The following is a 14,782-nucleotide window of genomic DNA, read 5'->3' on the forward strand; positions in this document are numbered from 1 at the left end:
GTCACAACTGGAGGAGAAGGTGCTCCTGGCTTCGAGTGGGTGGAGGCCAGGGACGCTGCTGAACATGAGTGTGCAGGATGCCTCCACATGGAATTACCCACCCCACATATCAATAGTGAAGAGGTTAAAAAAAAATCCTGTTGTATCTACCCTCCTCTGCTGCCCCTCAGAGGCCCGTAAACACAACAGTATCAAGAACAATAGCAAACGGTTATTGAGCACGCACTTTGTACCCTGCTCGGCTCCGACCCTCTCTGAGTATTAACTTGCTCTCTCCCAGCTGCAGTGCCGGGCGTCAGTGCAGACCCCTGGGCAGCCATAGTTATGATCCGGGGATTTGTCTCATTTCTCACGCTGTGCTTTTCAGCTGTGTCCCTGTGACCTCGGGCTTGGCTGCTTGAGGCTCTCACCTCTTTCCTGGTGCCTGAAGCCATTTTTATTAGAATGCTGATCGCTGTCACAAACGGGCCCGAGCCTTGTGCGCTGTGTACTGACCTTCATGGAAGCAAGCGCTGGACCTTGACCCACCCCTGACCTCGGCCTTCCAACAGTGTCTCCCCCACGGTGCCTGGCGGGTGGAAGTGTGACCAGAAACGCCCTAGGTGTTCCAACAGCTGCTGGGGCAGATTTAGTCCTGAATAAACAAATGGATGAAATGCACCAAATCCTGAGCAAATTCTCCCGGTAGGGCCCGGGAGACCTGGCTCTTCTCATCTCCCTTTTGGAATTGAACTGTGTGCTGGGCGAGGGCTTGTGCCCGGAGAGGCCCTTCCCTGGTGTGGGCTGTGGCTTGTGCATCTGTTCAGACATGACGCTCCCTGGAGCTCATGCATGAGGTTCTGAAGTAGCAGTTCTCAGTCCTGGCTGCATGTTGGAATCATTTGGGCTGGAGACCACACCAGTGGTTGTGAGGGCAGGGGGAGGTGGGTGTGGTTACAAAATGGCAATTTGAGGGGTCCACGTGGAGACAGAAGCAGTCAGCATCCCGACTGTGGTGGTGGATGCAGGAACCTGTATGTATGATGCAATTACATAGAAGTAAACACACACACACCCAGTGAGTACAAGTAAAACTGGGGAATCTGAACAGGATCGGTGGATTGTACCAATGTCAATTTCCTGATTGTGATATTGAGCTGTCGTCTTTTAAGATGTTACTGTTGGTTCCTCAGGTGAATTCTACCAAACATACAAAGAAGACTCACACCCATCCTTCTCAAACTCTTGCAAAAAATTGTAGACGGAACACTCCCAAAGACATTCAATGAAGCCACCATCACCCTGATACCAAAACCAGACAAAAAGGAAAATTACAGGCCAATATCTTTGATGCATATAGATGCAAAAATTCTCAAAAAAACATTAGCAAACCAAATCCAGCAACACATAGAAAAGATCATACATCACAACCAAGTGGGATTCGACAAAGTGGGACTCGACAAAGTGGGATTCACCCAAGTTCACGAGGACGGTTCAACATATGTAAATCAATGTGATAGGCCATGTAAACAAAAGAAAAGAGAAAAACCACACGGTCATCTCAATAGATGCAGAAAAAGCATTTGACAAAATTCAACATCCATTCATGAGAAAAACTCTTACCAAAGTGCATATAGAGGGAACATGTCTCAAGATAATAAAAGCCATTTATGACAAACCCACAGCCAATATAATACTCGATGAAAAGCTGAAAGCCCTCCTGCTAAAATCTGGAACAAGACAAGGATGCGCACTCTCACCTCTTCTATTCAACATAGTATTGGAAGTCCTATCCACAGCAATCAGACAAGAAAAAGAAATTAAAAGGTACCTACCTTGGAAGGGAGGAGGTAAATCTCATTATATGCAGACGGTATGGTATATAGAAAACCCTAAAGACTGCACACAAAACTGCTAGAGTTGATAAATTCAGCAAGGTAGTAGGATACAAGATTCACATACAGAAATCAGTTGCATTTCTTTACACCAACAATGAAATATTAGAAAGGGAATGTTAAAAAAAAAAAAAAACTTTTAAAATCACAACCCCAAAAATAAAATGCTTAGAAATAAACCTCACCAAGGAGGTGAAAGACTTATGCCGAGAACTATAAAACATTAAAGGAAATTAAAGATGATTCAAAGAAATGGAAAGATATCCCATGCTCTTGGATTGGAAGAATTAATATTGTTCAAATGGCCATACCACCCAAAGCAATCTGTGGATTTAATGCGATCCCTGTCAAATTGCCCATGACATTTTTCACAGAACTAGAAAAAAATAATCCTCAAATTCATATGAAACCATAAAAGACCCAGGATTGCCAAAGCAACCCTGAAGAAAAAGAAAAAAGCAGAAGGCATAATTGTTCCAGACATCAGACAATACTACAAGGCTACAGTAATCAAAATAATATGGTACTGGCACAAAAACAGACATATGGATCAATGGAACAGAATAGAGAGCCCAGAAATAAACCCACACACCTACAGCCAATTAATCTTCAACAAAGGAGGTAAGAGTATACAATGGGAAAAAGAGTGTCTTCAGCAAGTGGTATTGGGAAAGTTGGATAGCTGCATGTAAATCAATGAAGTTAGAACACATCCTCTCACCATGTACAAAAATAAAATGGCTTAAAGACTTAAACGTAAGACATGACACCATAAAACTTCTAGAAGAGAACATAGGCGAAACATTCTCTGACATAAATCGTACCTATGTCTTCTTAGGTCAGTCTCCCAAGGCAATAGAAATGAAAACAAAAATGAACAAATGGGACCTAATCAATTTACAAGCTTTTGCACAGCAAAGGAAACCATAAGCAAAATGAGAAGACAACCTACAGAATGAAGAAAACATTTGCAAATGCTGCAGCCAACAAGGGCTTAATTTCCAAAATACACAAACAGCTCATACAACTCAACAACAAAAAACCCCAAAACAACCCAATCCAAAAATGGGCAGAAGACCTAAATAGACATTTCTCCAGAGAAGAAATACAAATGGCCAATAGGCACATGAAAAGATGCTCAACATTGCTAAATATTAGAGAAATGCAAATCAAAATGTGGTACCACCTCACACCAGTCAGAATGGCCATCATTAAAAAGTCTACAAATAACAAATGCTGGAGAGGATGTGGAGAAAAGGGAACCTTCCTACACTGTTGGTGGGAATGTAACTTGGTGCAGCCACTGTGGAAAACAGTATGGAGGTTCCTCAGAAAACTAAAAATAAAATTACCATATGATCCAGCAGTCCCACTCCTGAGTATATATCTGGACAAAACTATAATTCAAAAAGATACATGTACCCCTATGTTCATAGCAGCACTATTCACAATAGCCAAGACATGGAAACAACCTAAATGTCCATCGACAGATAAATGGATAAAAAAAGATGTGGTACATGTATACAATGGAATATTACTCAGCCATAACAAAGAATGAAATAATGCCATTTGCATCAACATGGATGCAACTAGATATTATCATACTAAGTGAAGTAAGTCAGAAGAGAAAGACAAATACCACATGGTATCACTTATATGTGGAATCTAAAATATGACACACATGAACCCATCTATGAAACAGAGTCATGGACATAGAGAACAGACTCTGCCAAGGGGGAGGGATGGAGCGGGAGGTTGGGGTGAGCAGATGTAAGCTTTTTTATATGGAATGGATAAACAAGGTCCTGCTGTAGAGCACAGGGAACCATATTCCATATCCTGTGATAAACCATAGTGGAAAAGAATAGTTTTAAAAAGAATATATATATATATATATATATATGTATGACTGAATCACTTTGCTGTACAGCCGTAATTATCACATTGTCAATCAACTATACTTCAAAAATAAAAAAGATGTTCTTACTGGGGAAAAGTAGTAAAGGGTACACAAGTAGTTTTCTGGATTATTTTTTACTGCTTGTCAATCTACAATCATCTCAAAATAAAAGGTTACTCTGTAAAAGTTACACACACCATTGTTCCAGCCCCAGCCCCAGGGATTCTCATTTCATTGGTCTATGGTGGAGCCTGGGCACAGGCAGTTTTTTGGGGTCCCCAGGTGAGTCCAGTGGGCAGCCAGGGCAGAGAGCTGCTGTCGACTTTGGCTCCAGGGTAGATGGGGCTGGATGAGCCCTGATCAGGCCGACCTGTGGGTTGCTGTGTCCTCTTGGGTCTGGGGTCCTCGGGCATTTTCTCCTCCCAGAGAGCAGAGAGGGGTCTAGACTCAATTCCACGGGGCCACTGATGACCCCGGGTCACTGTGTCTCCAGGGCCTGGCAGACTCTCCGGGTTGGTGGGGCGGGAGGAGGATCCAGGGGCTGGGCTCAGACCAGGCCTGATTCCTGCGCCAGCCTGTAAAACAGGCCCCTCTGGGCCAGCAGCTGGGCCGGGCTACCGCTCTCTGCCACCTGCCCCTCGTCCATGACCAGCACCCTGCAAGGGAGAGGGACACAGCCAGCTCTTTGGACCCCAGCCCAGGGTCTTGGCCGCTCTGAATGCCCAGTGTGTCTGCTCTAAGCAAGTCTGGCCTTCCACGCAGCTTACTGACCCCGACGGCCCAGTTGGAAGCATCTGCTGGGCATGTGTCTTCGGGCTTATCCTTCCCCTGTGGGCATCAGTCTTGCCACCTGTACAAGGTGCACTTCATAATCTATTCCAGTGCCCTTCCAGCTCTAAACCCTGATGCCTTCCTCTGCCTGCAGGGGTGCCCTGGGGGCCAGCTGCGAGGGGTGGGGTGTGGGGGCTTACCTGGCACAGTCCAGCACGGAGCGCAGGCGGTGGGCGATGAGTAGTACCGTGCACTGCGCAAACCAGCTCCCCAGGGCGGCCTGCATCTGGCGCTCCGTCCCCGGGTCCACAGCAGCCGTGGCCTCATCCAGGATGAGGATCTGGGTTTTCCGGAGAAGGGCACGTGCCAGACACAGGAGCTGCTTCTGGCCTAGGCTGGGAATGAGTGGGACAGGCCAGATGTTTGCACATCAGGACTGACCTGCAGGGGGTGCCCACAAATGTGTCCTCATGGCAGCTGCGGGAGTGGGGCATGTGTGCCTGTGTGTCCCCAGACGTGGGTCCCTAGTCTACAGAGCTGGTAGGAATCCCCGTCCTGCCATTTTTGAGCAGAGTGACATTAGGCAAGTCATTGAAACCCTCTGGGCCTCAGTCTCCCCATCTGTGCAATGGCTATCTCTGTTTCTGTTCTATGGTCTTCACTATGTGCCAGACACATCCTATATGCTTATGTATATTAACTCAAAGACCACAAAGGTAGGTATTGTGTCAATGAGTCCTTCCTCACTGGGTTGTGAGGATAAGACAAATCATATAAAAGCCATGCATGTCACAGAGTAAACCCTTCTTTTACTCCAGTTACAGATGAGGAAGTTGAGAGTCAAGGTCACACAGTCAGTGAGCCCCCAGAGCCTGGAGACTCAAGGGTGTTTGGGGCTGTTTCCTGCCATGTTCAGCTTCCTCAGAGTAAACCCTTTAGGGAACCAGGACCTACTACGGCCATGTGGGTGTCAGGTGCCTGGGCTTTGCTCCAGACTCACCACTTATGGGGTAGGTGAGTTGGCAACTCTCAAGCCTCAGATTCCAACTCTGTGAAATGGGGTTAGGGAAAGTGCAGCTTTGAGGATTAAAATGAATATTGAAATGAATATTTCTTACATGCCAGGCACTGTTTCAACAACTTTACACATAGCACTCATTTAATCCTTGCACAGATAGGCAGGTTCTAACTATTATTCCCATTTTACAGATAAGGAAACTGTGGCACTGAAGATTAAGTAACCTGCCCAAGATCCTACAACTATGTCTATGCTCCTGGCTACCAAGCCCTGCTGCCCTTCTAGTGCCATTACCACCCACGGTCCCTCACCCTAACATCTTCTGGGTCAGGTGGGTTTTAGAATCCAGAATGTCTTGACTTTTAAAAAGGCACACACCTGTACATCTGTGTTCACAGCAGCACTATTCACAATAGCCAAAAGGTAGAAACAACCCAAGCGTCCATCAATGGATGAACGGATAAGAAAAATGTGGTCTATCCATACAATGGAATATTATTCAGCCTTAAAACTGGAGGAAATTCTGGCACATGTTACATCATGGATGAACATGGAGGACATTATGCTGTGTGAGATAAGCCAGTCACAAAAAGACAAATACCATAATATTCCCCCTAAATGAAGTACGTAGAGAAACAAAGTGAAATGGGGGCTGGTGGGAGGGAAGAATAGAGAATTGTTGTTTAATGGCTACAGAATTTCGGTTTCACAAAATGAAAACGTTCTGGAGATTTATTGCACAATTATGTGAATGTACTTAACACTATGGAATTGAACACTAAAAAATGGTTAAGATGATATGTGTATTTTACTACAATTTCTTAAAGCTTTTAAAGGCATACACCTTATGTTACTTGACAACCCCAGTGAGCGTGGGGTTAGCACCCAATATCAAGCACAGTATTTTTGCAGCAAAATAAATGCTGAGTGAGATAAATACAGACCAGAAGTAGCCTCGTGTCAGTAGTTGAGTTTTGCCACCAAATAAACTTAGAAACAAATTTAGGAAAAAGAAAAAATATCTCTTGATATTCAGAGATTGTGTTGGAGTTTGGAACGGCTGATGAGGGATGGGATTTGTACTGTGATTAGGAATAGAATGGGGTTGATCATCCTATGTGGGGAGGTGACTTCCAGGGCATATTACCCTGGGGGTGACCTTGGCCACACCTGCCTCTCCCCCAGCATCTCTCAGGGTTTGGCTGGGGTGCGGCGACCCTACCTCAGGTTGTCACCTTGGTCGGCACACTCATAGTGCAGCTGGCCGGGCAGGCTGGCCACCGCGGCTCTGAGCTGCACCGTCTCCAGGGCCGCCCAGATGGCTTCGTCTGAGTGCTCGTGTAGCATGTCGAGGTTCATTCGCAGAGAGCCGGGGAACAGGATGGGGTCCTGGCCGGAAGGGACAGTGGGTCAGAGCTGGGCCAGCCATGCCTCCCACCTCTCCCCCTCCCCCCACCTCTGCCCACCCCTCCCCAGGCCTCACCTGGGGGATGATGGTGATCCTGGACCGAAGTGTGTGCAGCCCCACTTGGGCGATGGGGACCCCGTCGATCCAGATCCCGCCCTCAGCCGCCTCTAGGAGCCGCAGCAGGCCCCCAGCCAGGGAGGACTTTCCTGCCCCTGTCCTGCCAACGATGCCCACCTGCCGGGGGATGGGGGAGTAAGGCCCATTCTGACCAGGCCTGGCCAGAAGGCAGGCTATAGCCCACAGGGTTCCTGGGCATGTCTTTGTTAGATGTTTCCCCTGCACCCAAGAGCCATCCATCTATCCATCATCCTTTGAGCATCCATCCTTCCATCTGTCCATCTGTCCACCTGTCCATATATCCATTCTTCAATCCATCCAACCTTCTGTCTGTGCATTCTTCTCTATCTTTCCCTCATCCTGATACACCTCTCCCATCTTTTCATCCACTTCCCCACCCTTCCTCCTATTCCTTCATCCTTCCCCTTCCTTCCATCCACACCCCCTCCATCATCCCTCATCTTCCCTTCCATCATTCTGTTTATGTCCCATCCTTCTATTAATCCCCCTTCTTTCTACCCATCCCTCCCTCACACTTCCTTCCATCCCCCTCCTTCCATCCATACCCTCATCCTTCCCTCTGTCCTTCATCCTTCCTTCCACACACCATCCTTCCATCCATATTCCTATCCTGCCTTCCATCTCTCATCCTTTCTTCCACTCCATCCCATCCATCCATTCATCCTTCCATCCATGCCTCTTTCTTCTTTCCATCCAGCCCCCAATCCCAGCCATCCATCCTTCATCCTTCCATCTATCTGCCCATCTTTCTATCCATCCCCCATCCTTCCTTGACACTTGGTGGGGGTTCAACACTCTTTGTTTAATAAGTGAACGAAGCATGTGTGTCGCCCACTGTATGACAGGCACTCTTTTAGGCACCAGGAATACAGAAATTAAGGAGTCCTTGCTCCAAAGGGCTCACCATCTGGTCTTGGAAATAGTGCATCTGAGTAAACGTAAATACAGTGTGATGAACAAGCACTCTCTATAATCAGGCTCTGGCCCTGCAGCAATGGAGGTAAGCATAGAGGTGCTGCTGTTCATGTTGCCTGGGATGGAGGTTGATGGGGTAATCAGAGAAGGCTTCATGGAGGAGAAGATACTTGAGTGGAATCTTGAAGGATGACTAGGAGTTTAGGGAGGGGGAAGATGCCGGGTGAACCACACCAACTGCTAGACTGTAACCTCCTCGAGGGCAGCACCATGTACCCACCTGGCCCAGGGGCTGCTGCTCCACAAATGTTGGCTAAGCCCTGGCAGGGCAATGAATGAAGTGGAGAAAGGGCCTTGAATGCCAAGCTCAGGAGTTTGGGCTTTACCAGAAGGAAGCTGGGAGAGAGAGGAAGGTCTGGAGCAGGGAAATAACATGCTCAAATCAAGATCACAGGAGAATAGATTGGAGGGGGTGAAACAGGAAGCTGAGGGCCTGGAACAGTGGAGGGGAGGGCAGGGAGGAAGTGTCACCAGGTGGGGAGGGCAGAGAAGGATTCAATGAAGCAGCCTGACTAATCATCTATAAGTGAGGTGATATTAGGGGTGTTGTCAGAGTGAAAATGCAAATAATAATGAATAAAAGCATTGGTGAGCACTTCTGTAGCATTTGCTATGTGCCAGGCACTGTTCCAGGCAGTTTCTATGTATTAACCCAGGTAAACTTCTCAACAACTCTATGAGGTTGACATTATTATTCCCACTTTACAGATGGGAAACTGAGACCAAGGCATGCAGTGACTTGTCCAAGGTCAGGCATGGCAAAGCAAGGAACTGAGCCCATGCAAACTGGATAAGTATGTGGAACATTCAGCACCTCACCCAGCACACAGTAGGTGTTCAACTAATGATAGAGAAAGAAGAAAGAAGTTGGGGTGATGCCTCCTCATCTGGGACACCAAGGTGGGTGGGTTTCACCAAGATGGAAGCAGGTTTGGGGAAGATGATAAGTTCCCTTTAGGGCGTGGTGGGTCTGAAGACTGGGGGACCTGAGGTGCGGACGTGGAGCAGACAGCTGGTGCTCAGGACCTGGACTCTGGGTGATGCCCAGCCTGGCCATGGCCCTGAGGCCTCTCCAGCCGCCCTGTGGCCTGGCCACCACAGGGAAGAAGTTGCAGGTGAGCCGCTCACCTTCTCTCCTGCGTGGATCTTGAAGGACACTCCCCGCACGGCCAGCGGGAGCTCGGGTCGGTATCTCAGCCCAAAGTCCCGGAACTCGATCTGCCCCCCACGAGGCCACGGGGGCCGGGCCGCACAGGTGGCCGGCCTCCAGGGTGCCTAGGGCAGGAGGGGACATTGGGTCAGAGGAGCCTTTCTCCAGGCTTCTCACAAAAGGGCCTGCCTCTCTGACCCTCAGTTTCCTCTTCTGTAAAGTGGGCTTATTTACTGCTACTTTACAGGGTTGTTATGGGGCATGGAATGCAGCAAGGCTAAAAACAAATAATATCTGGTATAGTGAAAATAAAAAAATAATGGTGTTGGCTACTCTTTATCTATTGTTGTTATTAGCCATTATTAATTTTCAAATATTCTCTCTTTCGCTAGTAGAGGTAGACACTCTCCTTTTAGGGAAAAGGGCAAGTCTGTGCAGTGGGGAGACCAGTGCTGCCATTTGCTATTCCTGTGACCTTGAACAGGTCACTCCACTCCCTTGAGCCTTGGTTTCCCCATCTGTGAAATGGGGCTAATTAGAGTGGTGGACACGTATTGAGTGTTTGCAGTGTGCCAGACACTGTATGAAGTCCTTTATTGTGGGATGACCTTCTAGTACACCCGGCACCGTTATGTTGCTGCTATGTCTCTCTACTGTTCCTGCTATTATGTTTCAGTAGTGCTAGCGTGTTACTGTTGTGCTGCTGTTATGTTTCTATAATGTTGCTATCAAGCTGCTGTTATGTTACTGTCATGTTGCTGTTACTCCTGGTCCCCTGTCACTCAGAGTGCCCTGCCTTGCCATTCAGAGGAACCAGGATTTGACCTCATCTCAGACCCTACCCTCTTAACCATTCCTGCCACCTTGGCTGTGACTGCAGTCTGCAGTGGTGGGGGCTCTAAAGCTGGTGGCAGATGTCAACATGGGTCCACCGTTCTCTGCCATAAGTCCTAGATGGTGCCCGCTCCCCCTCCATCTCTCGTCCATCACCTCCTTGGGCGTCTGGGCGTAGTCCTTCAATCGTTCCACTGACACGATGCTGTTCTCCAGGTCTGTCCAGCTGCGAACAGCCCACTGCAGCGTCTGGGTCACCTGGTTCGAGAAGACACCTCAGGACAGCTTCAGCAAGGCCACCCCACAGGTGAGGCAGGGGCTGGGAGGCGGGACCCAGGGCAGACAAGGGGGCAGAATTTGGCTGTAGCCATGAGGATCCCTCTTTTCCTTTAGTTGAACTGGAGTATATGGACCAGAAAGGAGCCCTTGGACATCAGCTTATCCAACCCTTCTTGAAACAGGTAGGGAGACAGGACCAGAGAAGGTGTGTGGCCCTCTCAAGGACACCCAGCAGGATCCAGCCCAATGACTTCCATTCAGAGAGGTTTCCCTCCACTTAACACTGACTTCCTACTTGGAACCACACCAAGCTCCTCCCCAGGGCCTGCTCACCCTGCCCCCACCCCTTCCCAACCTCATTTCCCTCCAGTTTTGTCCTCACACTCTCTCCAGCCACACCGCTTTCTCGTTGTTCCTCTAACACACCAGTCGCGCCCCTCCCGCCATCCCAGGGCCTTTCCTCCTGCTGTTCCCTCCACCAGGACTGCTCCTCCCCTATTCCCCCGCTTCCTTTAGGCCACAGATCTCAAGCCCCCTTCTCAGAGAGGTCTTCTGGGCCATGCAAAAGAAAAGCACCTTCCCCCCAATCATGTTCCATCCTGTTAACTTGCTTTATCCTTAAGCTTAGTTGCATCAACTGTAAAATGAGGACAGTAATAGTACCCCTGGTGGGGTTGTGGGCAGGATTAATGAGCTAATATTTATAAAGCTCTTAGAACAATGTCTCATTCATAATGAATGCTACTTACATATATGTATATATATATATATTTTTTTTCCTTTACAGATGTCATAACCTGACATTAAATATTGTTATTAATAGTTAACAAAATGTTAACAATGCACTGGAAATGGATTCTGTCTACTTTATCTCAGAGTGAAGGGATTACTGCCCCTTTTTCAGAGGAGCACAGCGAGGCTCTGAGGTCCAGCCCAGGCTCTTGCAGAGCCATGTCTTCCTCACTGGTTGGTAGTTTGGACTCAGGTCCTTGAAGGTCCCACTGGCAGAGGTCTGTGTCCATTCTGCCCGCACCCCAGAGCCCAGGTTGGGGTGTCGGAAGTACCTGCAGGGCGGCTGAGACAGAGAAGCCCACGAGGCCGGGGCTGAGGTGGGCCTTGCTCAGGACTGCGCACAGGGCGGCCGCAAACACCAGCCCATTCCCCACGAGCTCCAGGTTGGAAGCGAGCCACCTGCAAGGGGACAGGTAAGAGTGGGGTCAGTGGGGCCTCTCTGCGCTACCTGCCTCCCTGGGCACAAGGCCTGGACAGCGTGCCGGCTCGAGTGCCCATGGGGTCCCGGCAACGGTCTCCTCCACACCCAGGCCCCACAGTAGGTGCTCAAGTAAGCTCTGCTGTGCTGCCACTTTTCTGTCCCCAGGCTATGCCAAGCCATGTCCCCTGTGTTCCCCCTGCCTGAATCCGACCTCCATCTTCACATGGCCAACATCTTACCCTCACACAGCCAGCTCAAGCCTCACCTCCTCAGAGAGCCCTCAGGACGACTCCTCCCGTTTATCACTCTGTATAACTAAACTCGTTAATCAGTCCTTGACTGTCGGCCTCCATCAGCAGGCTCATGAGGGCAGCAACTTTGTCTTTTTTTTAAATTAATTAATTAATTAATATTTCATTTTTGGCTGCATTGGGTCTTCGTTGCTGTGCGTGGGCTTCCTCTAGTTGCAGCGTGTGGGGGCCACTCTTCGTTGAGATGCGCGGGCTTATTGCGGTGGCTTCTCTTGTCGCGGAGCACGGGCTCTAGGTGCGCGGGCTTCAGTAGTTGTGGCACGTGGGCTTCAGTAATTGTGGCTCGCAGACTCTAGAGCGCAGGCTCAGTAGTTGTGGCGCATGGGCTTAGTTGGTCCGCATCATGTGGGATCTTCCCGGACCAGGGCTCGAACCTGTGTCACCTGCACTGGCATGTGGATTCTTAACTACTGCACCACCAGGGAAGTCCATCAACTTTGTCTTGTTCATGGCTCTGTCCCCAGGACCCAGCACAGGACTGAGCACGTAGTAGGTTCTCAACAAATACATATTGAATGGATGGGGAAATTGAATTCCTACTTCTTTTTCCTTTTATTGAATTCCTACTTGACCATTCATTCATGCATTCATTCAGCAGATATGTATTCAGCACCTACTGTGTGCCATGCATGCTGGAGATGCTGGGGACACAGCCGCAAACCAAACAGATCAAAATCCCTGTCTTCAGGGAACTCTGGGCTTCACTGCATATAACACCTAGTCCTCTTAACAACCCCACGATGGGAGGACTGTTGTCCCCATTGGACAGATGAGGACACCAGAAGGGTTAGGTACTTGCCCAAGTCCACAAACATAACAAACACCGGGATTTGAAGCCGCATCTGCCTGACTGAGGGTCTGCCACTTCCTAGATGGCTGACCCTGGGGGAGTCCCTTCACTTCTCCGAACCCCAGTTTACCCATCTGTGGGGTGAAGTAACGTCTGGCTCATTATAGTTGTGAGGATTAAATGAGATACACCCATCGTACATGGCGCAGAAATCATTGACCCTTCCACAAAGTAGGTGCTTCGTAAATGTTTGTAAGGTCCCTCCTCCCTAGGCTGGGACCCCAGGAAGGGGCAGGGCAGGTCACCCAGAAGGCATATGGCATTGAGACACTGCCCAGCTGCAGGGCCTCATAGCCCCAGCTGGCTGGAGATCTGGGCAGAAAGAAGGAAGGAACTGACATTTATTGAATTCACACCCACTGTGTGCTTGACCCTCTCCACACTCTGGCACCAGACTGACTGGATTCAAATCCTCACTCCACCGTGTATTTGCGGTGTGGCCCTGGGCAAGTTCCTAAATCTCTCTGTGCCTAAGATTCATCGTCTATAAAAGGGTCTCTGCCCGGTGGAGTTGTTAATAGGATTAAATAAATCAATCCACAGAGGATGCTGAGGACTGTGCTGGGCATGTGGTAGGCACATTACAAGGATTAGCTATGAGTGTATTTGTTTAATCTCGTAGCCACTCCTTGAGTGCAAACTCACTTTGACAAATGAGGCTCAGAGAGGTTATGTGACTTGCCCAAGATCATCCAGCTAGTAAGTTGCAGAGCTGGGATTTGCACCTGTGTCTGTCTGTGCTCAAAGCTTGTGTTCTTATTCTTGCTTAGTACCGAAAGGAGGCCAAGGATGCTTATGTAGCTCCTTTGTCACCAAGGCAACAGAGGCTGGTCTAGTGGCCTGGCAACAGAGGCTTCTTCTGTTTTGCTGACACCTGTACTTCCTGCCCACCTGCTGTTGGGGATCCCTCAGGCCAAGGTCCATCTGCTCACACTGTGAGCCATGTGCACCCGTGGGATCTAGGCTCTGCTTTACCCTCGACTCGCTGTGTGACCTTGAACAGGCCACTTGACCTCTCTGACCACACAGTATGACCTTAGGTCTCATCCTCTGGGAACACAGAAGGATTATAGGTTCTTCTCTGCCCCCTTCCTACCTGTCAGCCACCAGCCGCGGGAAACTGACTCTCTGGCTTTCATCCATGTGTGCGTCGTTCTGAGCCACAAAGCAGCCCTGGACCCGGAAGGCCCTGACCACTGCTCCGCCCTGGAATGTCTCGGCCACATGGGAACACACGGATGAGTACCTGGCTGATTCCAGGCGTCTGAGCTGGCATGAGCTGGCCACATACAGGCTCTGAAGTGGGACAGTGGGGAGCAGAGAGGTCACAAACACAGAGAGACAGTTTGAGAAGCATAGGGAGCTCTGTTACCAGCTTGCTGTGTGGCCTTGGGTCAGTGGCTTCTCTTCTCTGGGCTCCAATTTCCTTGTAGAATCAGAGTTCCATGGGTCTTTTTAAAAATCACCTGAGAATCTTCAAAAACTCCCAATGCCTCACCCCCGAACTATTGAATCAGAATCTCTGGTGGCATCACCTTGGCCTTGGAATTTTTAAAAAGCCTTCGGGTGATTCTCATGTATGGCCAGGATGGAGAAACCCCTAGTCTATAGTAAATATCTCATTCTCAGCTCTAAGGCCAACTGCTTCACTTAGGGCCAGTCATTGTGGAAACAAAGCCACAAAGGGCAAGGAAGGCAGCTTGACAAGTCAAATTCATTCACTTAACTCGAAGGTTACATGCCAGGTGCTGGGAACACAATGATGCACAAACAATATATATTGTTATTTGGTTTGAGGTTGGAAGTTGTGTGCGGCTGGCAGGCAGGAAGGAATCTACATTTGCTGATCACCCAGGCTGCATGCCAGGCTCTTTCCAAATACAGTTGACCCTCGAACAACATGGGTTTGAACTGCACAGGTCCACTTATTTGTGGATACTTTTCAATAGTAAATACTACAGTACTACGTTCTGCACTTGGTTGAATCTGTGGCTATGGAGGAACTGTGTATACAGAGGGCCAACTATAACTTCTAAGCAGATTTTTAATTGCAAGGAGGGT

The 14,782-nt window shown here is 48.8% G+C and overlaps 1 protein-coding gene across 1 annotated transcript in view; it reads right to left on the reverse strand.

Moving 5' to 3' along the window:
* Positions 1-3,897: 3,897 nt before the first annotated feature.
* Positions 3,898-14,782, reverse strand: part of ABCC6 (ATP binding cassette subfamily C member 6) — a 58,470-nt gene continuing 47,585 nt past the window's right edge. The window contains exons 24-31 of the mRNA XM_029221744.1: positions 13,818-14,017; positions 11,412-11,538; positions 10,225-10,326; positions 9,213-9,359; positions 7,047-7,205; positions 6,786-6,952; positions 4,746-4,940; positions 3,898-4,430 (exon numbers count right to left, since the gene is read on the reverse strand). Coding sequence (XP_029077577.1) covers positions 4,322-4,430; positions 4,746-4,940; positions 6,786-6,952; positions 7,047-7,205; positions 9,213-9,359; positions 10,225-10,326; positions 11,412-11,538; positions 13,818-14,017 — 1,206 coding nt within the window. The 3' untranslated portion in view covers positions 3,898-4,321. The remainder of the gene's footprint in view (positions 4,431-4,745; positions 4,941-6,785; positions 6,953-7,046; positions 7,206-9,212; positions 9,360-10,224; positions 10,327-11,411; positions 11,539-13,817; positions 14,018-14,782) is intronic.

This window comes from Monodon monoceros, unplaced genomic scaffold, assembly GCF_005190385.1.
Source record: "Monodon monoceros isolate NGI ecotype Baffin Bay Population unplaced genomic scaffold, NGI_Narwhal_1 Super_Scaffold_13, whole genome shotgun sequence".
NCBI classification, from domain to species: Eukaryota; Metazoa; Chordata; class Mammalia; order Artiodactyla; family Monodontidae; genus Monodon; species Monodon monoceros.